Source organism: Triplophysa rosa, linkage group LG14 (genome assembly GCF_024868665.1).
Source record: "Triplophysa rosa linkage group LG14, Trosa_1v2, whole genome shotgun sequence".
In the NCBI taxonomy this organism is placed as follows: Eukaryota; Metazoa; Chordata; class Actinopteri; order Cypriniformes; family Nemacheilidae; genus Triplophysa; species Triplophysa rosa.
In genome coordinates this window covers 15802159-15826614 of record NC_079903.1, presented here as the reverse complement: position 1 = coordinate 15826614, position 24456 = coordinate 15802159, and the positions used below count along the sequence as shown (strand labels likewise).

Sequence of the window (24456 nt, the reverse complement as noted above, 5' to 3'; positions counted from 1 at the left end):
TATAAATGTTAAAAATATAAGAAATATGGGAAGTAAGGACAGTCCCTCACAGCAATGTCAAGCATGTGTTCCTCTTCACTGAGCGCGATGCCATGAGCACGAGCTCTCGGGTTGCGTGGGTCAGAAAAGGAGGAGACAACCATGGCAAACAAGCATTGTGTGCTGTCATATATGCACCTCTGTTTACCAATTTATTAAAAAGGAACACTACGCAAACATACCCTGGCAAGATTTTGGTGCTGTGGGTGTAGACTGCAGATCAAGTCAGGACACGCAAAGCTTAACATTGGATGAACATCTCAGTTTTATAATTCGCTGCTGTTTACCGAAGCGTCTCAACAAAGGGTGAAGTTATGTCAGTTATGTATGTTCTGGGCGTCCTTACAAAACAACCTTTCGTCGAAAATACACACTTGTATCCGATGCGAAACGGAAAAACGGCGTTTGGACTGAATTTATACATCTGACTTTCGATTGTCGTTTTTGAACGCCAGTTCACGTGCAACATGGAGACTTTCGAGACAGCCGTCGATCAAAACCAAAACGACACCATTCAAACGAATCTGTCTTTCGAGAAATCGTTTTCGTCTTTGACGGTGGACGATGTATATGAGATCGCTAAAGTAGTGGGATGGGAAGTGGAGAAGCTTATAGATAGCTATGGCAAAGCTAGCGTGGAGGGTCTGGTGTCTCGAATAGTGAAAGTGTTGGAGCACCTGGAGAGTTTCGCGGCGACAAATCAAGCTCAAAAATGCAAAGAAGAGGAACTATTGAAAGCTTTTGAGTCGCTACAGTTACAGCAGAAGAAACGACATGTGAAGGATTGCGCCGAGACAAACGTCACCTCTGACAGTCGGGTAAGAGCACGAAAACATGGTCGGCGTGTAACGTTTCTTGTTACAAGAAAAGCGAAGCGCGTAGTGACGCACATAAGCGCGACATTTCAATCAAGGGTATGAAAATAAATACATATATTGTAAAATATATATTTTATTATATATACTATAAACGATTGTAGCCGACTCATAAAATAACCCTTCAAATATGCGAAGGCGATTACGTTATTGTTATTGTATTGTTTTTCTGTGAGACAACGTTAATTTGTCGTAGGTTAGGATAAGGACGTCTTTAATCCAGTTACACTGTTGATTCAATTATACGAAAACGGGGTCACTTCCGGTCTGCCCCTCATTTATCAATGTCATTTAGGGAACATCGTGTCCCATCTGTACAAAAGGCCGGAGTAAAAAAAGAACAAGCGTGTTGGCTATTTATAGTATTGCGTGGGTCTGTGGTGTTAGGCTTTTACTGTTATTATGTGATTTATTAACATGTAGTCTATGTGATTTGTTAACTGCTGTGGTGTCAGGACTGGCATCAGAAAGAGCAGACGATGAAAGAGACTGTAGATGGGTTGCAGGCACAGGTGCAACTGCTGAAGGAAGAGAACCAGGAGCTTTTGAGCCGCTTACAATGCACACACTCAAAAGAAGGTAAAACGCAAATATAACTTTAGTGCAATTTAGATATTGCATCAACAACATTGTCATTACTATCGAGTTCTCATAAAAATCAGTAAAATTGAGTAAAACCAAAACAAGCAGCTTTTTTGTTAATGTTCATTATAGTTTTGTGGGCAACTGGATCATCTTTGGAACTTTCAAATCTGAGATATGATTTCTACTTTGTAATATTGTTTTATACATACAGTTGTTACCCTGCTAGCAATTTTTGGAAATGTTCCCAGAACATTTCACAAAACATGCTTGCAAAAATAACTTAATATTTTTTAGGTTAACCCTGGAACGTTGTTGAAATGTTATTTTCTGGTTGCAAAAATAACAAAAAAATAACCATCAGAGAATGTTCTGTATTATTTTTTGGTTATTTAAAAAACATCCTGTTCTGGGTACGCTGAAAATAAAACCTGAAAAGAACATTCTTATAACGTAATTTTTTGGTTTACAAGAAATAACCTTAAGGCAGCCAAAACCTAACGTTGGGAGAACGTTCTGTGTTTGCTGTGTATACAGTTTATTACGCCCAAATTTAATATCAAGGTTACTTACAGGTCTCAAGCTTTCCTTGTGTGACTATTTAAACTTGTGCACAGTAGAAAGACCAAAATGTAAAGTTTTTGTGTCTTTAAAACATTGTCTATGCATTTTTCTCCATCTCTGTTCCAGACCGCACGCAGCGGCAGGAGCGAGAGGTGATGCTGAAGCTGAAGGAAGTGGTGGATAAGCAGCGCGATGAGTTACGAGCGAAAGTTCAGGAGATTTCCAGCATGTCCAGTGAGGTTGAAGCGGTATGAATCTGTCTTCACATTGCAAATGCGTTTTTTAATTTTTAAAAATCAGACCTCTTTATATAAAATGTCTCTCTCTTGTAGACCTGTTTGTTTATTTAGCTTTATGCAACATCAAGGTTGTCTTGTCGAATTGAAACACAGTGTCAACAGTGTGTCACTTTCGCTGCACCTGTGACACAAAATAAACAAGCAAAACTGAAAGGACATGTCCCATCTGCCTGTTGGCTGGTGGCAGCCAACAATGTGTTACTCATGAATTGCATTGCGCCTGAGGCAGTATGGTTTGGAAACTGTTATGAAACTGGTCAGACCTGAACACCGGTCTAAATGTTTTTAGCTTGGCATTGAACTTGTTTCGTTCTCCAGCTCCAGGAACAGCAGGACAGGTTGATGAAGATAAACGCAGAGCTCAGGCACAAGCAAAACATCATACAGGCTCAGGTAAAGACTGCAGTGGAGAGGAGAGCTGACGTGGAGACTGACCTGTGCGAGAAACAGAAGGAGATAGAACGCCTGACATCACAGCTCGAGAAAGCCAGCGTGCATACTGCAGCTAACACGGTTAGCCATTTGCTTCCTCTGTGTGCATTGCTTATTTGTTAGTCTAACTAACCAGCTTGTGTGTTTGTGGACTACTTCCTTAAAGCTTGGAGGTATTGGTATGTAGCATGAGACCTCATTTCCACATTGTTTGGCCGGGTGATGCAAATAAAGGTCATGTTTGCCCGCAGAGTATATTTTATATATCTATAATATTTTAGATCACGTCTGAAAAAGATCCGTTTTAGACATTTATGGTGCTTGACTCACTCTCATATAATTCCACCTTTGCCTCTTTCAGATTAGTTCGGCCATTGACCTCACAGATAAGATGATCATTGACCTGAAGGATCCAAATCGGCCGTGTTTTACCAAGCAGGAAGTACGGGACATGCTTTTTGAGAGGAATGAGTTGAAGGCCAATCTCTTTCTAGTGAAAGAGGAGCTTGCGTATTACCAAAGGTGGGATAGACCAAACCTATGCCATTAATTCTGTCATTTCCTGTCAAGACAACTCCGTTTGAACACGTCTCTGTGTTCCTCAGGGAAATCCTGAATGACGAGAGATGTTCAGGATTTTTACTTGATGCTGTGCGCTCTGCCATTAAGAAACAGAGAACTGTCATCAAGGCGAAAATGCTTGGCATACCTGTTAGCGAATGCAGCACGTAAGTTAGCATCCTGCTGTGTTACGTTACTGTAGATGTGATCATTGTTTTGATTACCTTTTGGTGTTTTACAGTGATGAAATGGATGGTCCTCTGTTTGAGAGGAGCGGAGAGGAACATAAAGATAATGACAATGACAGCACAGACAACAGGCCCCAAGAATCACGCATCAGAAACCTGTGAGTTCAGTTTCATTACCTGTGATTCAACAGTACAGAGAGCTGCACTATATACTAACATACTGTATGTTTGTGAGGAATTTACTGGTTATAAAAAATGAAGCAACATTATTAATAGAGCTTGATGATTTTAATGCACTTTAAACATTTGGTGCATCCTAAAACACTGGATTTTAAAGTATGAAAGTATTAAAGGTCCAATGTGTAATTTTTTGGAGGATCTTTTGACAGAAATGCAATATAATATACATAACTATGTCTTCAGAGGTGTATAAAGACCTTTCTATTTCTATCTACATACACCGCGGGTCTCCTTGCATGGAATTCACCATGTTGTTTCTACAGTAGCCCTAAACGGACAAACCGCTCTACAGAGTGTGTTTCGTAAATACTGTAAATAAGACTTTAATTTCCATAAATTGGTTCAAACTGTTTCAGATAACTGTTTATCATTACCATTTTATGGTAAATATATACAGTATCTAAATATATCTTGAAATACTTCAAAATATCAACATTATTTTTATCCATATCTTTCAGCCTTAGTAGGAACACCAACAAGCCCTTAACTTTGTTTCCCTCTGTATCAGTGATTTTTTAAATTCTGATCTTTTTTGTCTTAATCCATTAGATTTGGCTTCCTAACGCGGTCCAGTATTACCAAAACTTCTGGTTCCCAGGCTTTCAGTCTCCCGACATCCAGCTCCACATGGGAAATTCTTAATCCAAATGAGCATGAAAATGTAGAGGAGACAGAGATCCTCTATTCATCTTGAACCAGCCCACCTGGCACAACGAAAAGCTGCTCACCTTGTATTTGAAAGTGGAGATGCCGAGATGATAGAAATGATCAGATTGTATTAAGAGAAAATAATTTCTTTGTGTATTTGATTATAAGAACATGTTACTGCGGTATCGCTGCATATGCAGCCATATTGTACTTTAACTACAAAATAATTTAAGCACTTGTCTTATGTTAACTTCCCTGATGGCAGGAGTTTGGACTGATGCTCACTCGATAGGCAACCTGAAGCTGAAACAGGTCAGACCGTGATCACACACTTCCCATTATATTGTCGAATGGCAAATATAATTAAGCAATTTTTAAGTTGACTTCCCAACAATGTAAATAATGGGGTTTGGTGGCACTTTCCTAACTTTTTCTGTTTTTATTAACCCAGTATGTCAACATATGTCTAAGCCTATTATGTACATTTGAGGCGGTACTGACTAGTAAGCTGGGTAGCTGGAAATGAACTAGTTTGTGATAATGGGGATCAGGGTGTTTGGGTAATATTTTTATAATTTTGCACTTCTAGGTGTTGCAACCAGTGACACACAAATTGCTTTACCTTAAAACGCTGCAGACTGGTAGTATGTATAAGCAATGAGAGTGATCTACAGTATTTCGATAATAATACTCCTTCTGTATTTTTTGTGGCACCCATTTTACGCCACAAATGTCTGGGTAGACTTTCTAGTTTGCTCTTAAACAGCAGAGTATTTTGTAAGTTATTTTTGTAGAGAGGATATTTAACATAGATTTGTAACCAAAGATGCTGACATGACTATCAAAGATAATCACATTGACCTTTTATGTCACAAGGGGGCATTAGAGTGTTGTGTGTTCATGTTAGTCCAACATAAAACATTATTAATTGTTTGTTCCTAAGAAGAGTCTATTTTGTACCAGTTTTAGTAGATATTTTTAGCATGCCTATGTGTGTTATAATTGTATTTTAAAAAATAAGAAAAGTTTAAAATATATTTTTAAAATGAATAATAGTTGGTCAGCCAACTGTATTTGTATCCAACATGTAATGTTATGCAGTATCAGTGCCGTGGAGCTCTGTGTCCATTTGTTAATCCAAAATAATGTCAACCTGTTGGTAAAAAGCAAAATACTGTGCAATACAAAAAAATAAAATGCCTAAAGTGTGATTGAATATGTCTAATGCACTTAAAGGTGCTGTGTGTAATTTTTTGGTGGATCTATTGACAGAAATGCAATATAATATACATAACTATGTCTTCAGAGGTGTATAAAGACCTTACATAATGAAGCGTTATGTTTTTACTACATTCGAATGGGCTATTTCTATCTACATACACGGCGGGTCACCGTGCATTCGCCATGTTGTTTCTACAGTAGCCGTAAATACGTTATCTCCTTCGGTAAAGAAGCGAAAACGTGACGACATCATAGTCCTGTGGATTTCCACTAAAAATAAAATAAATCCACTCCTGTCTCTTCCGAGGTTAGGACTCTGTGCAGCGACTACATTGCATGTTGTCCACGAACTTTAGCCATGGTATCACGTACACCGCTGTCGCTTGTGAAAACAACAATGGCGGCAGCGCCGTGGGTGGAATTGTGTAGATTAAGGGGCGGTAATATTATAATAAGATCCTGCTCATACGTCACAACAGGAGCGAAATCTGAATGGCTCGATTTCTCACATGCTTGCAGGGAAAGGCTCATCAAAACAAACTTGGATCTCTTTTTTCCATGTTTTCTGTGTTGCTAGATGCACCGGGGACCCGATTATAGCACTTAAACGCATAAAAATTTGCATTTTCATCCAATGACTCCTTTAAGGTGTTTCGTGAGACAGAGGAAGACTGGGTTTCCTCAAGAGGAAATCCGAGATAATGGGTGCCTGTGTGTTTTAAAGACCTTTGGCGTAATGTAATTCTGAAGTCATGTCTGTGACTCATGCATAAAGTAATTTTTTGGACCTTGAGAATGAAAAATAAATTATTCTTATTTGACATTTATTATGAATATTACTATTTTTAAGAATGTTGGTTACTAAAAAGTGATGAAAAATCAAAGTGTTTCTTTCAGTTTGAGTGTGATGGTTGACCTCAGGGGGCCTCTTTTTAGTCTGCATTCTGAAATAAGTGAATTTTAAGTTAACACAATGAATGTTGTTGGTTATATTTGTGATTTATGTGGGGATGAGGGACAAAATAATTGGTGCAGAGATAAAAAAAAAAGATGAGATCATGTTGGGCATTAAAAACACCCGACACCTCCCTCCCTGAAGTTTGGGCCTTGATTTTTTTGCCTTTAAACAACCAGTGGCTTGTTGAATTGGAGGAAGCTGCCTTTTCTTCCTCAGGAAACTTGCAGAGGAAACAAAAAGATTCGGAGAGCCCATTTTACTACAGACCACTAAGATCACTGGAGAAAAAGAAGAACCGGGTTTGATCTGTTCCATAAGTACAGAACTAACCACTGTACTGGTGCGGTGGTGTCAAAGGGGGTTTTGGTTGGTTCCGTTCCTCCCTTGATACTGAGACAGGGGATGGACATCTTTCTTTCATTAGGACTGATGCTTTTGTGTGTTCAATGCTCAGCTCAGAAACTCTCACCAACGGGGAAGAATGTCTGCTTGAATCCCAGGTACTGATATCTCATGTCATTTTTGTACGTTTGATATCTATTTATTTATGACATTACATAAATTTGTTTGGGTGTGTCATTGTAGCGCCTTTTTTCAGAAAGTTTCTTGAAATAATGAGAATAGGTAATGTTATGTTATTATATACTGTATACTGATTATGTTTTAGTAGATTTAACATGTTTTTATTCGTTTTTATTACATTTATTATAACATGTACGGTAGTGTGGTCTATGTCAGTTGTTTGAATGAGTGCCGTCCCTAAAGCTAATGTAAAAGGAAAACATACCCAAAATAAAACAATTAATAGTAATGTTTTAATTCAAATTTCACTCAAATTGTATACAATAACATATAAAAAAAGACACTATTCACGTCATTTGAATCCCATAATATATTTAATGATATATTTTCTCAACAGAGACTCTTCTGCCATATGTTGTTCTGAATGGAGCCAGCAGGGTGATGAATGTACAGTCCGTGAGTAATGAAGCCATCATCACCGATAGTTATAACAAATGCCTTCTGTTTGTTGTATTGACAAAAAGAGTTTTTTTCCTGAAGGCCTGTTGAGGTCAGCAGTTTTGTATGGTTTTGTTATGTTTTTATCCGTGGTTTCAGTCATCTGGGTCTCTGTCTTGTTTTCTCAGCACTCTGTGAGGGAGAGAGAGCTTGTCTACAGGATGAAGTGTGTGTTTACCATGGACTCTGCCGATGCAAACCTGGATTTTATGGGTACCAGTGCAAAACCCGTGAGTAAAATTGATTTAAAGGGATAGTTCATCCCACAATACATTTTTTTATCATTTATTTAAGATATTTTGAGAAATGTCTCAGTACAATGGAAGTCAATGGGGGTTAATGTTGTTTGGTTATCAGCGTTCGTAAAAATATCTTCTTTTGTGTTCTGTTAAAGAACGAAATACAGGGTTGGAATGACAAGTAAATGATGAAAAAAATCATTTTTGGGTGAACTATCCCTTAAAAATATATTTTGAGGGGTCTGATCCTTCCAATGATTTCGGCCTTTAAGTTGTAAATGTATCCCAAAAAAATACTTTTAGGATTTCATCCTTTAAATTGAGATATCTGTCCTTCTGAAACCTCGTATCTCCATATTTCGTGATTTTTATTTTTTGCTATAAATCATTATTATTAGTCACCCTTTATGTTTGTCACTGGGTTTTGCAAATATCTAACCCATAAAAAGTGTTAAAAAGTGCTTGTCATTTTTGACAACACAGTATTTTGTAATTTAAAAAGTACAGTGTTTTTTCCATTTCCTGAAAAACAGTGAATTTGGACATCTGAGGTTTCGGAAGGACAATCTATATAATCTATAATCTATATAATCTACATTATATGTTAATGTAGATTACAATTAATGTATATTACAAGTTCCTATGTTATGATAATTTTTTCTTCTGTATAGCATGCCCTCCTGAGTTTTGGGGGCCAGACTGTCGGGAACTCTGTCCCTGCCACCCTCATGGGTTGTGTGACCCAGTAACAGGCAAGTGCTCATGCTTTCCTAACCGCTGGGGCAACCAGTGCAAAAACAAATGTAAATGTTGGCCTCATGGGAAATGTGACCCCGTCTACGGCAACTGCACCTGTGACGAGGGCTGGTGGACATCTACATGTTCAAAACCCTGTCAGTGCCACTCTGGCACATCCACTTGTGACCAAGCCACAGGCCGCTGTCTGTGCAATGAGCTCTACTGGGGCCAAAGGTGCAGTTTGAGGTGCAACTGCTACGTGTCTCCTTGCCAGCAGCGCACTGGGGAATGTCAGTGTATCAATGGTTGGTGGGGTCCGTCCTGCGACCGCCGCTGCATCTGTGATCTCAGCCATGCCGACTGTCTCCCGTCAAATGGCACCTGTTTGTGTCACCCGGGTTACAAGAGCCCTTTTTGCCACGAACCCTGCAGTGAAGGAAAATATGGACGAGGATGTGAGAAGAGGTGAGTGCTGTGTAAAATACTAAAATGTAGATAATTGTGTTCACATACTCAATAAAGAATTCAAAGGCAATGATATACAAATAACTGTTATTAAAGTGGTCTGCCACTTTTTTATGAGTCACCTTTGAACAGATATTTACTTTTGGATTTTAATGATATGAACAATGTTAATAAAGGATTACAGTAAAAAAAATCAGATTAAAGATTCAACCAAAATTAAACTTCAGTCATCTTCCTGTTTACTTGAACACAAAAGAAAAATGCATTATATATTTATTTGTTTAGTTTAATTCACAATAGGTATACTGTATGTATTACTTTGATGCTGTCCTTCTGAAACCTCATATCTCCATATTTCAAGATACATTTTTTTGCCATAAAAATTATGCCATTATTAGTCACCCTTTATGTTTGTCACTGAGTTTTGCAAATATCTAACAATTAAAAAGTGCTTGTCAACTTTGACAACACAGTATGCAATGATTTGTAAAAAAAATTCCATTTCCTGAAAAACAGTGAATTTGGACATACAAGGTTGGGATTCAGCCATAATATATAGTACAAACAAAATTATGCAATGTAATACAACTTAAAATGAATTTAAAATGAAGTAAAATAAAAATGTGAAAAAAGGATATAAAGAGCCCTGCTATAGGTTTTCTAAAATTGTTAAATCTACTGTATAGTGATTTATTTATTATTTGATACAGCAGATTTAAACATCAGTAAAAATGCGATTACATACAATTTGTTTATAAAAGTGCAAGTATTTACATTTTATCATTTTTATTTGCAGATATAAGTATTCAGTTTAACCAAACATATGAACTCTTTTATGGTGTTCTCATATGCACGTGTAGTTGTGGACACTGCGCGGGTGGCAGGCCTTGTTCTAAACAGGATGGCCTGTGTGATGCGTGTGAACCAGGATGGAACGGCACTCGCTGTGACCAACGCTGTCCAGAAGGTTATTATGGTCATCACTGTCAGGAGGTTTGCCCAAAATGCAGAAACAAAGAGCCATGTATCCCGGAGACTGGAGTGTGCTTACGCTGTGACCCTGGCTGGACTGGACTAAGGTACAGATCTGTTAACATCTAGCTGGTGCCTGTCATTGTCTGGTCATCTTCCTTGAAAGCACACTTCCTTGGATTTTGTTGTAAAATACATAGCAGTTTTTTAACAAGCTTGAGTATGATTTGACTATGATTTACCTGTTGGGGCAAACAGCATGCTTTAGATGAAGGAATCTTCCTAAATACTAAATATTTCATGTTGGATTTCCCTCTCTGCAGATGTGACAAACCCTGCACAGATGGCTCCTACGGAGATGGTTGTCGATTCCTGTGTAAAACCTGCTATCACGGCCACTGTGATCATGTGACAGGAAGTTGCATGTGTCTTCCTGGCTTCCAGGGTGAGAGGTGAGGGTACAGTGATATTTATAGATTGTTTTTACTTGGTGAAAATAAGAATGAATTTCCTTCAAATGTAACCTTTGATTTGAAAGCTCTTTACTCACAGTTTAATCTCTGTTGTAGTTGTAACAACACGTGCCCTGTTCACCTGTACGGTGTCAACTGCTCTTTTGTATGTGACTGTGGGAATCTCGCCTGCCATCCAACCACAGGGGCTTGCCCACACAGTATGTACAATACAGATACTATATGTCTCTACTAATTTTAGAAGAGATCTCAGCAATGTCACAAACTGAACTCTGGGGTAACAGTAGCACAGATATCTGCCCCCCCTCATCCATTTCTATGTCTCTGTTTTTGTCTAGGTAGCAGGGCGGGTCTCTTAGCCGGGCTTTTGATCCCCCTGCTTGTTTTAATACTTGCCTTGTTGTTCTGCTGCTGCTGTTGTGGAGGGCCAGTCCAAGGGAAGGAAGGGTATGAATTTGTCATTTCAAATATGTAGAAAGAAAGTCTGTATGTAATAAACCAATCTGTGCTAAACCCGTCCTCCAGTGTGGCGGTTGGGGATGGGAGTCCTGCAGTCCGCATGAAGCATCATGTTTACACTGTGCTGGCCAACATGACTTCAGCCATGCCTTGTATCTCCATGTGGTCGTCTGGTCTACCTAGAGTTACAGGTAATACGTCTGTTGTCATTTATTCTGTTGGTGTATGTTGCTTACTCATAACTATAATCGAGCATCAGAGTCATGTGAAATGTGCTGTTCTGTTTTTTCTTTAGTGTCTCATCATGATCCTGAGCTCACCTTTAACCACAGCTTCATTGAACAGCCATCGTCTGGTTGGGTGATCGATTCGTTTGAAACTGATGATGATGGAGAGGCTATCTACTGTGAACCTCCTAGAGAAGGTAGAGAAAACTTTTAGTAACTCTGCTTATGTTATGGTGTGATCTTATGTGGTCATACAAGTTGTAGTTTTAGTTTCAGCTGTTCTCCAAAGTCACAAGATACCTCTTTAAAGGGATCAGTTCACCCAAAAATGAAAATTCTGTCATGAATTACCCTCAAGTTGTTCCAAACCTATATAAATTTCTTTGTTCGATTGAACATAAAGAAAGATATTTGGAAGAATGTTAGTTCTGGGGCATCATTGACTCATCGTCGGAAGAAATATTGTATTTTTTTTGTTCTGTTGAACACAAAAGATATTTTGAGTAATTTAGGAAAAAGCAAACAGTTCTGGGGCACCTTTGACTACCATTTTAGTTTTCCTTCTATGGTAGTCAATAATGCCCCAGAACTGCCGTTAACATTCTTCCAAATATCTTTCTTTTTGTTCAACTGAACAAAGAAATTCATACCGGTTTGGAACAACTAGATGGTGAGTAAATGATGACAGAAATTACATTTTTGGATGAACTATCCATTTAATATCTGAAAAGTTTTTTCTAGACATCTTTAGACAGAGATTGAAAGAAATTAAGACAAAATTGATACATTTGTCTTAAAATTGAAAGCTTTTCCCTTACAACAAAAATATGTTTATTCAAGTATGCTATTAGTATACTTATTGTACATTTAACATTTACTTTTAATCTACTTTCTATGTATTTTCAGAAAAAGATAGTTGTAAATAAATAGGGGTGAAACAATATATAGGAGTATCGTATATCGCAACACAAAAACATAAAAATATGTATCGTAGAGCTATTAAGATATGTATGGTAATATATTTTTAAATGAAATCATTTTTGTATATTTTTGTCTTAAAATTTTGTTTTATTTTTCAGTAACAGATCTATTCAGTTTTTTAGTTTACATAAAAATGGTTGAATTAAACCTTTTTAACATTAAATTCTATTTAACATTTAACTAATTAAATTCTTTTAACAAAATAACAAATGTTACAAAAACATTTTTTATGTTTTGGGGGAAAAATCTGTCAGTTTCATATCTATTTTTTTACTGATATCGTGATGCAATCGTAATCGTAAACCCAGTGTATCATATTGAATCGTGAGCTAAGCGTATCGTTATACCCCTTGTTGTAAATTAGCTGTACACTCAAAAATACTTTAAAAAAAAAGTATACTTTTATAAACTGCAAAGTGGGACGATTTAGTTTTAAGTATTGAAATGTCGCACTTATAGTATTAGTATAGTACACAAGTAGTTTTTTTACTTAAATAAAATAAAATTACGGTATACTTAAACTATTATTGCACTCTATCAAAGTGATTTTCAAAAGAATAAAAAAAGTCAAATTAAATGTGCTTTATTTATCACACTGTGATCTAAAAACATATTTTTGTTACATGATTTAATAAAATAATTGACTTCATTCAGTGAATTTATAATCCAGACAAAATCTGAGCAATAGCATTTACTTTTAAGCTATTCATGTTTTCCTTTGCTCCCCTCTCAGATGTTCTAACTGTGGCCGGTGGGGAACTCCAGGAGCTGAACTCCAAGTGTAACTTCTTCCTTGACCCGTCAAACTTCAGCACTGAGGACATGTCCCAAGCCTTCGGTATCCCACGTACTTCCAGCATCGCCAAATCCAAACGCCCTTCAGTCTCCTTTGCCGAAGGCACGAAGTTCAGCCCTAAGGAGCGCCGCAGCTCCACCCAGGATCTGCCTGGTTCTGTCCGAAAACCCAAAACTTGGGGGGTCCTGATGCTCTCGGCCCTCCAGGGAGGTCAAGGAAACCACAGTGAGGAAGACGCAAAAAAGGCAGAAGAGAAAAATGAGGAGAACATCTCCTCTGAGGAACAAGGAGCTACCACTGAGACACCAGAAGCCGGCTCGGAAAGATACAGCTCTGGTCCTTCAAGAACTCTTGTTAATGTTCCCAGTGGGAGGCGGCGAACCCTTTCCAACACAAGAAAAAACGCCCACCCTCAAAGCTCCTCTGACGGGGGACAAGAAACAGATTCAGATGCAGAGAAACTGACAACGGTGTATGTGACTGTAGGCAAGACCCCAAATATGGCAAAACAAGAGTCCAGCTCAGAGGGGCCTGTGCAGGCAATGCTGCGCAGACTGGGCAGCCTCCAGAGACAGAAAGAGATGGCCGCCCAGCCCAAAGGCAGGGGACAAGCGATTGCCAAGCCTCCGAGGAGGAAGCTGGGAGCACGGGCCAGCGAGTGGGAGCAAACCACCGGGTCAGGCAACGCGGAGGTGGTCATGAGGAAACCTAGTCGCAAGAAGCGCCTCAGCTCTCCCTGTATAGTGCAGACTACAGACTTTCCTCAGGACAACAGCGCCCCCAAGAGGCCCCTGTCCTCCATTTTAAAAAGTGTTCCAGAGAGTGATGTGCCTAGGTCTTTGTTGGAACAAGACAGTCAAACAGATGCTCCAGGAGAGCATGAATATGAGACTGTGGCTCCATCGGATGGAGTCTCCACCTCTTCTGAGGTTATTATCAATGAGACAGTTGTGGGCCAAGCAGAAATTGAACCTAGTTATGAGAATGTTTATGTAAAACATTCATAATGTTTATGTAAAAACATTCAAAAGACTCAAATCTTTACTAATTAAAGGGAGATGGATTACAGTATGTAAGCAAGGTTTGCAATTTAATAAACATAACTACCCATTAATAGACAAACGTGGGAATTGTTTTGTTTATATATTCTCATTATTTCCATTATTGTAACTTTTGCCTCTTTTTAAAAAATACTAAGTTTGAGTTAGAGGTTTTTATTCCTAGTGCCAAACACAGTCATTTCTGGATCTAGGTAATGGGAAAGAGCTTAAAGGGATAATTCGGTCAAAAAGATTAAATTGTTATCATTTATTCACCCTAATCTCATTCAAATGACTCTTTCTACAGGTGAACACAAAAGAAGATATTTTAAGAAATGTGTCAGTAGTTTTGTGTTCATACAATGGAAGTCAATGGGAGCCAATATTGTTTGGTTACCAGCGTTCTTAAAATATCTTCTGGTGTGTTCTGCAAAAGAAAGTAGAAAAAAACCTTACAAATCACCAATCAGGAATATTCATCAGGGGTTGAACTTTGTCCCTACAGATTTTGCTGACTATCGGTGACATTGACCTGTTTCCAAGATAACACTAAACAGCTATTGATTTGAAATCAGATGGTTCAGATAAGTAGTTTTTAACTGTTTCTACTTCAGAACCCAGATTTTATATTGAACTGCTGAGAACCACAAGTGATTCTTTGTGTACCTCTTGTATGTTACATTTTATGACAACATTACTCCAAATAAGCTGGACATTAAAATAAATGGCATTACAGATGAACTGATCGTCCTTTGCGAAGACAGCTTATTTTTCTAGTATGATACTATCAGTACAAACAGTATAAATTATCTCTTTTCTGCTCCAGGTGTGTCTTTACAGCCGAGCCAGTATTTGCCAATAGGTCTTGGGTATGGAGGGTTTGCATTGTCAACTCTCTTGGTCTGTAGATTCACTCTGTAGTACTTATCTGTAAAGAAGAAGGTTGTCATCTATATACAGTATAATAGTGCAAGCAAATATTCTAGAGCTGTAAAAACCATGTCAATTGCATTACCTCCTTTGAAGAAGTAGACACTTTGTAAGGGCTGTCTCCTGCGCAGTATGTCATAGACTATATCTTCAGAAGGGTTGTATCCATAGTCATAATCATAGTCATTCCGCCTGTTATAATAGTCCCTGCGTCTGTCCTGGTCTCGCCTCCTGTCCTGCCCAAACCTCTGAGCAAACTCCTGTCCAATATTGATGCCCCTTTCAGCAAAGGTCTCCCAGTATGGAGATCTATTCTGCCTTCGCCTAGATCCCCATTGCTGGTTTCGTTGTTGGTCCCACTGCTGCCCCCTTTGTTGGTTCCATTGCTGGTCCCACTGCTGGCTCCATTCCCTCTGGTAATTTCTGTCCTGTTGCCTCCTGCTTGGCCACCTTGGAGTAACGTAGAGTCTGCCAGCTAGCACAGCATCCACAGGAGATTCGATGCCAATCCAGTCTTTGTTTATGAAACGATGGCCCCCATGGTGACTTTGAGCTGGACAAAAATGGTCAAAAAGCTTTAGATTGTGCAACAGAAGTATCCCAGTTTGTAAAATATGTATTCACAACTTGCTTACCTCCTCTGAAAAGCTGGTTGAAGTGTTCAACCCATCGGTCGTTGTAAATATCAGTGTATCTGCTGAAGAGAGCTGAAGGAGATCTTAAAGACATCCTAATGCACTCCTCATGGGTTGGCTGGTGCTTGAATTCATACTGGTAATACTCGTCTCCTAAAAACAGTTCAGTTGGTAAAGTTAAAGGGATAGTTCACCCAAAAATGAAAATTATTTAACCATTTACTCATCCCCATGTCATTCCATACCTGTACGACTGACTTTCTTTTGCAGAAGACAAAAGAAGATATTTTGAAGAATGTTGGTAACCAAACAACACTGGCCCCCATTGACCTTCATTGTGTGGACGCAAAACCACTGACACATTTCTCAAAATATCTTCTTTTGTGTTCCATAGAAGAATCCTGTATATGTTTTGCGCGACAAGTGGGTGAATACAGTTTTGTTTTGGGGTGAACTTTCCCAAACATGAAAGTTCATTGAAATAATGTTATTGTTTTTAGATTAGGCCTGACCTTTAAAAAAATAAACCTTCTCTTTGCCATGATGGCTGTGAGCAGGAATGGCAAAGGCGGCATCCAGGTGGTCTGGTATCTTTTCGAATCCCACAGATATATCTCGTGGGTAGTCCTCATCTAGAACACCATCATCAAACCTCCAGTATTTATTACCCTGACAATAATGTAATAAAATATAATTTAATATTGCTGCAGTGCTTACAATTATCTGTGTAACAAAATATTTTATTATTTTTTAAACTACTAATGTGCACTTTTAATTTAGTCTATTCATACTTTGAATATGTACGTCTTTCCTTGGCAGTTTATGCGAGTGAAGGCAGCATCTATTGGACCTTTAATTCCCCAGACGTCTTGGATGAGCTTTGGGTAACCCGGCAGAACTGATCTCTCATCCAGCTCAAAGAAGTATTTTCCTGGCGAATACATGCACGATTTTAATTCCAAACAAAACAGGGTTAAAGAGGTTCCGTTGTGAAAAATGTTTAAAAATATTTGATATCTTCAACAAATATCACTCAACATATTTTTTTTATGTCTTTGGTTTTTAGTTTTCATTCTTTATTCATTTATATAAACACAAATGTCCAACTGTGTTTAGTGTTACATTAACTGTTTATCCTTAATAAAACCACTCACCCCTGAAGGCGCAGATAGAGCCGTTTTTGAGCTGCATGAAGGAGTCAAAAGGTCTACCGCTGCACACCTCAGCATCGGGGTCTTGGGCTTTTGTTGGTTGGGGGTCTGCAGTTGTGGGTGTGCTTGCAGTCGTGATGGGCTCTTTGATTCTATAGGGTAATGGTGTAGTTGCAGCAGCTGCGGTTGTGGGATTTGCATCAGTTTTGTCTAAGCTTTGTGAAGTTGGTGTCAACAGGCTGGAAATTTCGGCAAAGGTTTCTGAAGAAGGGATCAGGAGTGTGTGCTTTGATCTGGACACGCCAGGCACGTCTGTGCTGTTTGTGTCCTCATCATAATCCTCAGGATATGAAGGGAAGGTGTCTCCACGAGCTGTGAATTTACATTAACAACAGTTTTCTCCTCAGTTTTTATGGGATTCTTTGAAACTAGAAGCTCTTGAAATAAACAATTCATGTGCTTAAGTGAGGTAACTTACTTCTAATACGACAAATGGACTCGTAATCATTGCAGCAGGTCTGGTAGTATGTGCACATTGAGTCACACTGGCAAGTTTTGGTGGTGTCAAAACCATTTTCACATCTTTCGATACACGACTCTGACAGAAAGAATCGTCAAGAAACACATTTCTTACTGAAATAATTTGTGGTGGCATAAAAAAAATCAAAAGAAATGTATAATATATGAAACTATACCTTCAAGTGCATATGTGAAGATAAGCAGTCCTAGCAGAAAGATTAACTTCATCCTGATGTTTCTGATGAAGACACAAGAGAAATGAGACCATCCGGACTGAAAACAGCACACGAAGAGATCTGTGGATGAATACTGAGGGGTTGCTTACCCTCTCTTGTTTACTTTAATTGTTTGCCAAATGTAGGCCTATATATTCACACCAATGCTCTTCCTTATTATTTTTTTCCATTTATTATCCTGTATTCTGTGTTTATGTTATCAATGCAAAAGTTTTTAACAACCGTTAATGCATGTTTACAATTTGCAACAAAACATAAGCCATAGTCTGTATATCTGCAGTCCGCATGATGGTCTTTTGCAAGTGCATTGCTTAAGCTTCTAGTAAACACTGTTGACCTCAGTGAAAAGTTGATGATTAACACAACAGACTACCTACAAACATTGTAATGAACATAACATACCATAGTTTAACCATGGTTTTTGGACCAACACTATGGTAATACAAATGGTTATCAATCTGCCAAAAAGCTTTGATCACTTCACTTACACTATAATTTCCTTCAAGTTTTTGTCGCTTTTCAATGTTTTCTATGACATTTTCTTTCAAAAATACCATAGTAGCATATTTTCCCCAAAATGCTAAAGTCTACTGTAATAGTTACTAATATGAAACAAATAAGCAAATATTTATGATCAAATACCTGAATTATTATAGCTTAAATTCCCAAGAACATTAACATGGAAAATCCTTCAAAAATCGCAAAGAGCTATTCCTGAAAATTTAATTTCTATTCTTTATAACCCCAGATAACAAACTAACAGATATCTAACGTTCGATGAATGAATGTTGTATTTTGACGTCATTACCATCTTTCTCCTCTAGGTGGAGCCGAACAGTGAATCGCAGAGCTACTGATGCTGAGGGTGATGCTCCACAGCAAGTGTGTGAATAAACACTACACTGGGCGGGTCTAGACGAAGATGCTGTTTTACTCAAGAATATTGGTTGTATTTGAAATATAATCATATTGTTTTGCTTTACAATAACCTTAAGGGACGCTTTCGAGGACTGTGACTAACATTTATCCGAAGGCAGCAAAAGGAAACTGGAAATCGACTTTGTTCAGCAAAACAGAATTCACAGACGTCGCTGCAGCTATACAAACCGGTTGATTTCTTTAAATCTTTTTGTCTATTTTTTTTACACGATCACTCGTCTCAGCGACTTCTTTCTTTGTTAGTTTCACGACGGTTTTTGTGAACAAAATCGATATGGGCCTCGTCTGAGACATAAAGGCTTTTATTTAAAGGGCACTTCAAATAAACTAATGATGTTTTTTGGGGGCTCTAATGTTTATTTTTGGTTTTGATATGGAACTAAACGACTGCTTTTAATAAATCTGTCAATAACACTTTGTTTGGGAATATAACACAGGCCTACACGTTTGCATGCAGGCCAGGCCAATGTCTCCGTGACAGCTGAAAGAAACAAAGAAACAAAATTCACAAAAGGACACGACAGCAGATTGTATTCAGAGCATTTTCCCACGGGTTGAGTCACAACAGGCTCGCTGATCTTTAAGAAACAGCTGGTAGATGTTTTTGTCCGCCATCGTTTATATCAGTAAGCTTTGCCGGTATTTATCATTCTTAATGTTTAGCTCTGACAGACTCACGGTTACCGAATATGTCAGTCGACTGCATAACCGGAGGACGAGCTCTGATCCCAAAGCCGTTTCTCCCGGGCACAGCACCGACGTACAGGCCGTGCTGGACGTCTCTCTCCCCGCGCTACGCTCTGCCATCAAAACGCTGAAGTCTTCCAGAGACACCGGCGATGTGGACGACACCCGTCGTGCCATCGCTGAAAGTTTCCAGCTGGTTGAGGAGGCCTGGATCTTGCCCACTGTGGGTCGACAGGTAGCTGAGGAGATCTGCAACAGAATCAGGTTAGATGGAGGATTGGAGTTGCTTTTGCTGTTGCTGCAGACGCCTGCTGTGGAAATCACCTATGAGTCTGCCAAGCTCCTGGAACAGATACTGGTCACAGAAAACAGGTAAAACATTTATATTTAAGTATGTTGTTCATACGGTTGGCACCAAATTATTTGGACATTTAAACCATATTACAAAATGTATAAATGTCATCGCATTAGATAACAAACATTCACGTGGCTTTTAAAAAGATAGCGCATCTAAAGGGATAGTTTACCTAAAAATAAAAAAATTGTCATCATTGATCACCGTCACACACTCGTTGGAATTCTTGAATCTGATTGGCCAGTTGCGACATTTTCAGGTTCGTTATTCCCAGAGCCATTGAGAGAGAGAGTTCTGCCATGGAAGTCCAAAACGCTGGAGCTCGCGTGAATCATGGAGCCTTCAGATAGTATTTCTTTCATTTTTTTATTCATTAAATGGCTAAATGGCTTTCGTCTTTAAGTGGGTTAGAAGTTTACCTCAGTTGGTCTGTTTAGTCGCAGCTCCAGAGAGAGAGAGAGAGAGAGAGAGAGAGAGAGAGAGAGAGAGAGAGAGAGAGAGAGAGAGAGAGAGAGAGAGANGAGAGAGAGAGAGAGAGAGAGAGAGAGAGAGAGAGAGAGAGAGAGAGAGAGAGAGAGAGTTGCGACAACGGAAGTTCAACTTTTTCGCGTGTCACGATATTCATGGAGCCTTCAGATAGTTCCAGGAAATTGTTTTCTCTTTAATGCTTTCTATATATTTTGAAAAATGTCTTGTAGTGTATTCCAGCCATAAGACTTTTAAAATCTGAACAGATTTTTTAAGACTAGACAGACATCATATACTTGCAGTCTTTTTGAAAGTTTTAGATAGAAACACACTAACTGATCAAATCTACAGACTGGCACAGACTTTCTGCAACAAGTCCAGACTGAAAATCTGGACAAAATCTGAGCAAAAGTCTTGTAGTGTATTTTAGCCTTTAGTGATTTTGTATCCATATAATGGAAGTCAACATGGACCATTGTTAGCATTCTTCAGAATATCTTATTTTGTGTTCTGCAGAAAAAAGTAATACAGGTTTGAAATGACATGAGGGCGAGTAAATGATGACAGAACTTTAAATTTTGGGGGAACTGTTAGATTTAAAATGACAAACAAGCAAGCATTTGTTTACATTTTGGTTGTCAAAGTCATTGGTAAATATTTATAGTTATTACCGAATGAATTATTAATTAAAATTATTATAAATAAAACAGCAACCACAAATTTATTATTGTCTCATCATAGTTTAAACATAATATTTGTAGTGAAACTATGATAATACTACGCTTTTACTATAATAAAACCATGGGGTCAGTTTGCTAAAAATAATTCCAGTCTAAGAAAAGGTGAATTTGTACTATAAAAGGTCCACCATCATTTATTGATGCCACTTGGTTTGATCTCCGTGAAATGCATTTTACATTTTAAATAGTGGATTAAGTGTCCATATCCTCAACTGTTTATTATGTTTGTCTACTACAGAGGCTAAATACGTCAATTTTTTATGAAATTTCTTTTCTCTTCAGGGACTACGTAGCACGTATGGGCCTGGGTGTCATACTAAACCTGACCCGTGAGCAGGAGGATGCCCAGTTGGCACGTAGCGTATCGGGCATTCTTGAGCACATGTTTAAACACACGGAGGATACATCTGCCCAGCTCATCACTAACGGCGCTCTGGACACGCTTCTGTACTGGTGCCGTGGAACGGACCCAACCGTGCTGCGGCACTGCTCCGTTGCCCTGGCTAACTGCGCCATGTACGGCGGGCACCGCTGCCAGCGTCTGATGATAGAGAAACAGGCAGCTGAATGGCTGTTCCCTCTGGCATTTTCTAAAGAGGACGAGCTGATCCGTTTCCACGCCTGTCTTGCCGTGGCTGTTCTGGCGGCTAATAGGGAAATTGAGAAAGAGGTGGTGAAGTCGGGCACTCTGGAGCTGGTGGAGCCATTCATTGCCTCATTAGACCCTGATGAGTTTGCGCGCAACCTGCTGGACAGCACGGACAACATGCAGGGCCGCACAGCCGCAGACCTGCAACACTTGCTGCCCCTGCTAGACGGCACACGGCTGGAGGGGAAATGCATTGCAGCGTTCTACCTTTGCGTTGAGACCAGTATTAAGTCCCGGCAGCGTAATACCAAGGTTAAGCACATATTAACTTTTTAGTACTGATGGCAGTTGTACAGAACTTACTCATAAAAAAGGAATACACTGTAAGTTTCTTTGAATAAAAGTACATAAATATTGATGTTTTCTGCACATTTGTACTCAGATATTTCAGGAGATTGGTGCCATTCAGAGTCTTAAAAGAATCGTCATGTACTCCAGTAATGCCACTGTCTGCTCTCTGGCTAAGCGGGCACTGAGGATGATGGGTGAGAACATACCGAGACGTGTCCTGTCATCTGTGCCCAACTGGAAGGTGGGAGAGGTGCAGACATGGCTGCAGCAGATTGGCTTCAATACATTCAGTGATCAGTTTCGGGTTTGTACCCAACTCCCATTTCTTCTTCAGCTACACAGTAAATATACTTAATAACATATCTAGATGCTAGAATTGAACATTAATTGAGAGATTCACTGTGTCTCAGGAGTTGCAGGTTGATGGAGATCTCCTGCTGAACATCACAGAACAGGATCTGATTCATGACCTAGGCATGCAATCTGGGCTAACTCGGAAGAGGTTGGTACTTATAATCTTAAAGTATTTGTGTTTAACATAATGTTGTGTCATAACCTCTGGCTACCACTGTTCAGGTTTTTAAGAGAGCTGCGAGTGCTGAAGACCTATGCCAACTACTCCACGTGTGACCCCAATAACCTCGCAGACTGGCTGGCCGACATAGACCCACGATTCCGACAGTACACCTACGGCCTAGTGCAGTCTGGGGTCGATCGGAACAGTATCGCTCACATCACAGATCAACAGCTGCAGTCTGACTGTCACATAGACAACGGGATCCATCGCGCCAAGATTCTATCGCCTGCCCGCCGTCCCACCAAACCCTGCTTAACTGATTCCCAGCCTGCGGGCCCTGATGTGTTCATCAGTTACCGTCGCACCACGGGTTCACAGCTTGCCAGGTCAGACCACAGAACCAAGGTTGCCAGTGTGCCATTTAATGACAGTATGATTGTATTTTCACTCTGGCTTGAAAAAAAAAGATGTCTCTAAGGTTGAATGCTTCAGTTAACCGTAGCAGAAAATGAAAGTAACTAACCCCACGCTGTTCTGTCTCTCTATAGCCTTCTAAAGGTGCATCTACAATTACGCGGTTTCAGCGTCTTCATTGATGTGGAGAAGCTGGAGGCCGGCAGGTTCGAGGAGAAGCTGATCACAAGCGTGCAGCGAGCACGCAACTTCATCTTGGTCCTGTCAGCCAATGCATTGGACAAATGCATGGGCGATGTTGCTATGAAGGATTGGGTCCATAAGGTTTGATGCCAATTTTAAAAGAATTGTTATTCTTAGAACTTAATCCAACACCTGATAACATCTTACAAAATTATGCGTACAAATATGGCCTACAATTAAATCTACATATATCTATACTATTGTATTGACACATAATACTTGATTAATGTTATCCACAGGAAATCGTCTCAGCTCTAAATGGAAAGAAAAACATTGTTCCTGTCACTGATAACTTTGTGTGGCCTGATCCAGCCTGTCTGCCAGAGGATATGAGCACCATTCTCAAATTTAATGGCATTAAGTAAGTCAACACAAAACTTGACGTAACGTGTTGTTGCTGACTGAGAAAGTCTTGCAGCACTATGCTATAGACACGTGCCTTTTGACATACAACATGCAGTTCATTTTGGACCACTCTGGTTTATTTTTGCTCTGTACCTTAGAGTAGTTTATATACTAGATTCATATTCAACAGGAGATTTTAATATGAAGAGTCACGTTTATTACAGGTGGAGTAATCTAATAAGTTTATGTAAATGGCTCGATGTTACAGGTGGTCTCACGAGTATCAAGAAGCCACTATAGAGAAGATTCTGCGTTTCCTGAAGGGAGGCCCCAGCCAGGAGCAGCCAGACACAGCAAAAACAGACAAAAAAGAGTCACAAAAGAAATGACAAATTAATATGAATATACTGTATATATATCTTAATACCGAATATACAGGCGTTCTCAGTAATGGTCGCCATGTAACCAGAACACTATAGCCTGCCCTGTATGCATGTAGCTGAATTTTCTTGGGAGGACTTTCCCAAAAATATTCTGTGTTATTTACTACTTAATGTCTGTAAGCATCATTTGTAGCTGTTTATAGACAACAAATTGTAAATAACTTGGAAAGTTTCTTGCTATATTAACTGATGATGTCCCTCACATGCTATTTATTGACCATTCTTCCAAAACTATGTGGGACATTCTTTAACTCAGGAAGCTTAATTTGATTTCCGAATTATCAATCGTTTATATGCAAAAACGTAATCGGCATAGTCAATCTCTAATGTTTAGATATTAATGATAAGATAATCCTCGCTTCTGTTTCATTATTGGTTAGACATTTATGGACACAAATGAAAAGCCTCAAGACTTCAGACATACGTAATGTTTTTGCTTCTTTAGAAATTAATTTGCAGTAGAGGTCTGGAAATTGTAGAGAGCAGTTGAACATATGTTTGGTGCACAGGTTGCTACACGCAAGTTTTTCTACTATGTAGCCGATTTGCATCATCCACTAGGCGAAGAACTCATTTTTTCAACTGCAGAGATTCTTTATGTATCACAGCAGTTTATGGAAATATTATGGTCATGAAGCACCTCATACAGTATTAGAAAATACTTTACAACAATAGTAATGTCACTCCGAAGATGGAAAAGATGAAGTTTTCTTAGGATTTGCCAGAATATGCGGCAAATTTAATTCATTTTCATGTTCACTGTGAAGAAGCAACGTATCAATGAACAACGCTATTGAACATTAACAGTACTAACACCTCAAAATATGCTCAGCTGTATTCGCAAAAGCTCCCTACTGTTGCCTTATGATGTTCTTCT

General features: G+C 39.0%; 4 protein-coding genes across 7 annotated transcripts; 3 read left to right on the top strand and 1 right to left on the bottom strand.

The window, feature by feature from the left end:
* The first annotated feature begins 113 nt into the window (after positions 1-113).
* Positions 114-5644, top strand: rilp (Rab interacting lysosomal protein). The gene is made up of 8 exons (XM_057351808.1): positions 114-857; positions 1370-1493; positions 2187-2308; positions 2678-2872; positions 3153-3313; positions 3397-3519; positions 3594-3698; positions 4330-5644. The coding sequence occupies exons 1-8, from the start codon at positions 507-509 to the stop codon at positions 4472-4474; spliced, it is 1326 nt and encodes a 441-aa protein (XP_057207791.1). The 5' UTR covers positions 114-506; the 3' UTR covers positions 4475-5644.
* Positions 5645-6583: 939 nt separating this feature from the next.
* Positions 6584-13999, top strand: scarf1 (scavenger receptor class F, member 1). Its single transcript, XM_057351121.1, has 11 exons — positions 6584-7107; positions 7527-7585; positions 7756-7857; positions 8538-9069; positions 9930-10148; positions 10365-10493; positions 10611-10714; positions 10853-10961; positions 11040-11164; positions 11269-11397; positions 12915-13999. Exons 1-11 carry the CDS (start codon positions 7010-7012, stop codon positions 13982-13984), a joined length of 2676 nt encoding a protein of 891 aa, XP_057207104.1. The 5' UTR covers positions 6584-7009; the 3' UTR covers positions 13985-13999.
* Positions 14000-14818: 819 nt separating this feature from the next.
* On the bottom strand, positions 14819-19226 carry vtna (vitronectin a). 4 transcript variants are annotated; one of them, XM_057351123.1, is made up of 9 exons: positions 19112-19226; positions 17429-17490; positions 17212-17331; positions 16737-17105; positions 16374-16513; positions 16095-16251; positions 15583-15735; positions 15033-15500; positions 14819-14945 (listed from the first exon to the last, which is right to left on the bottom strand). In XM_057351123.1, the coding sequence occupies exons 2-9, from the start codon at positions 17478-17480 to the stop codon at positions 14824-14826; spliced, it is 1581 nt and encodes a 526-aa protein (XP_057207106.1). In that variant the 5' UTR covers positions 17481-17490; positions 19112-19226; the 3' UTR covers positions 14819-14823. The 4 variants fall into 4 exon arrangements, with proteins under 4 accessions (XP_057207106.1, XP_057207107.1, XP_057207108.1 ...); XM_057351124.1 differs by having other exon boundaries at positions 19106-19218; XM_057351125.1 differs by lacking the exon at positions 19112-19226 and adding an exon at positions 18871-18892.
* On the top strand, positions 17500-24397 carry sarm1 (sterile alpha and TIR motif containing 1). The gene is made up of 8 exons (XM_057351122.1): positions 17500-19486; positions 20960-21578; positions 21709-21921; positions 22028-22119; positions 22194-22520; positions 22683-22872; positions 23031-23152; positions 23405-24397. The coding sequence occupies exons 1-8, from the start codon at positions 19026-19028 to the stop codon at positions 23523-23525; spliced, it is 2145 nt and encodes a 714-aa protein (XP_057207105.1). The 5' UTR covers positions 17500-19025; the 3' UTR covers positions 23526-24397.
* Positions 24398-24456: the final 59 nt, after the last annotated feature.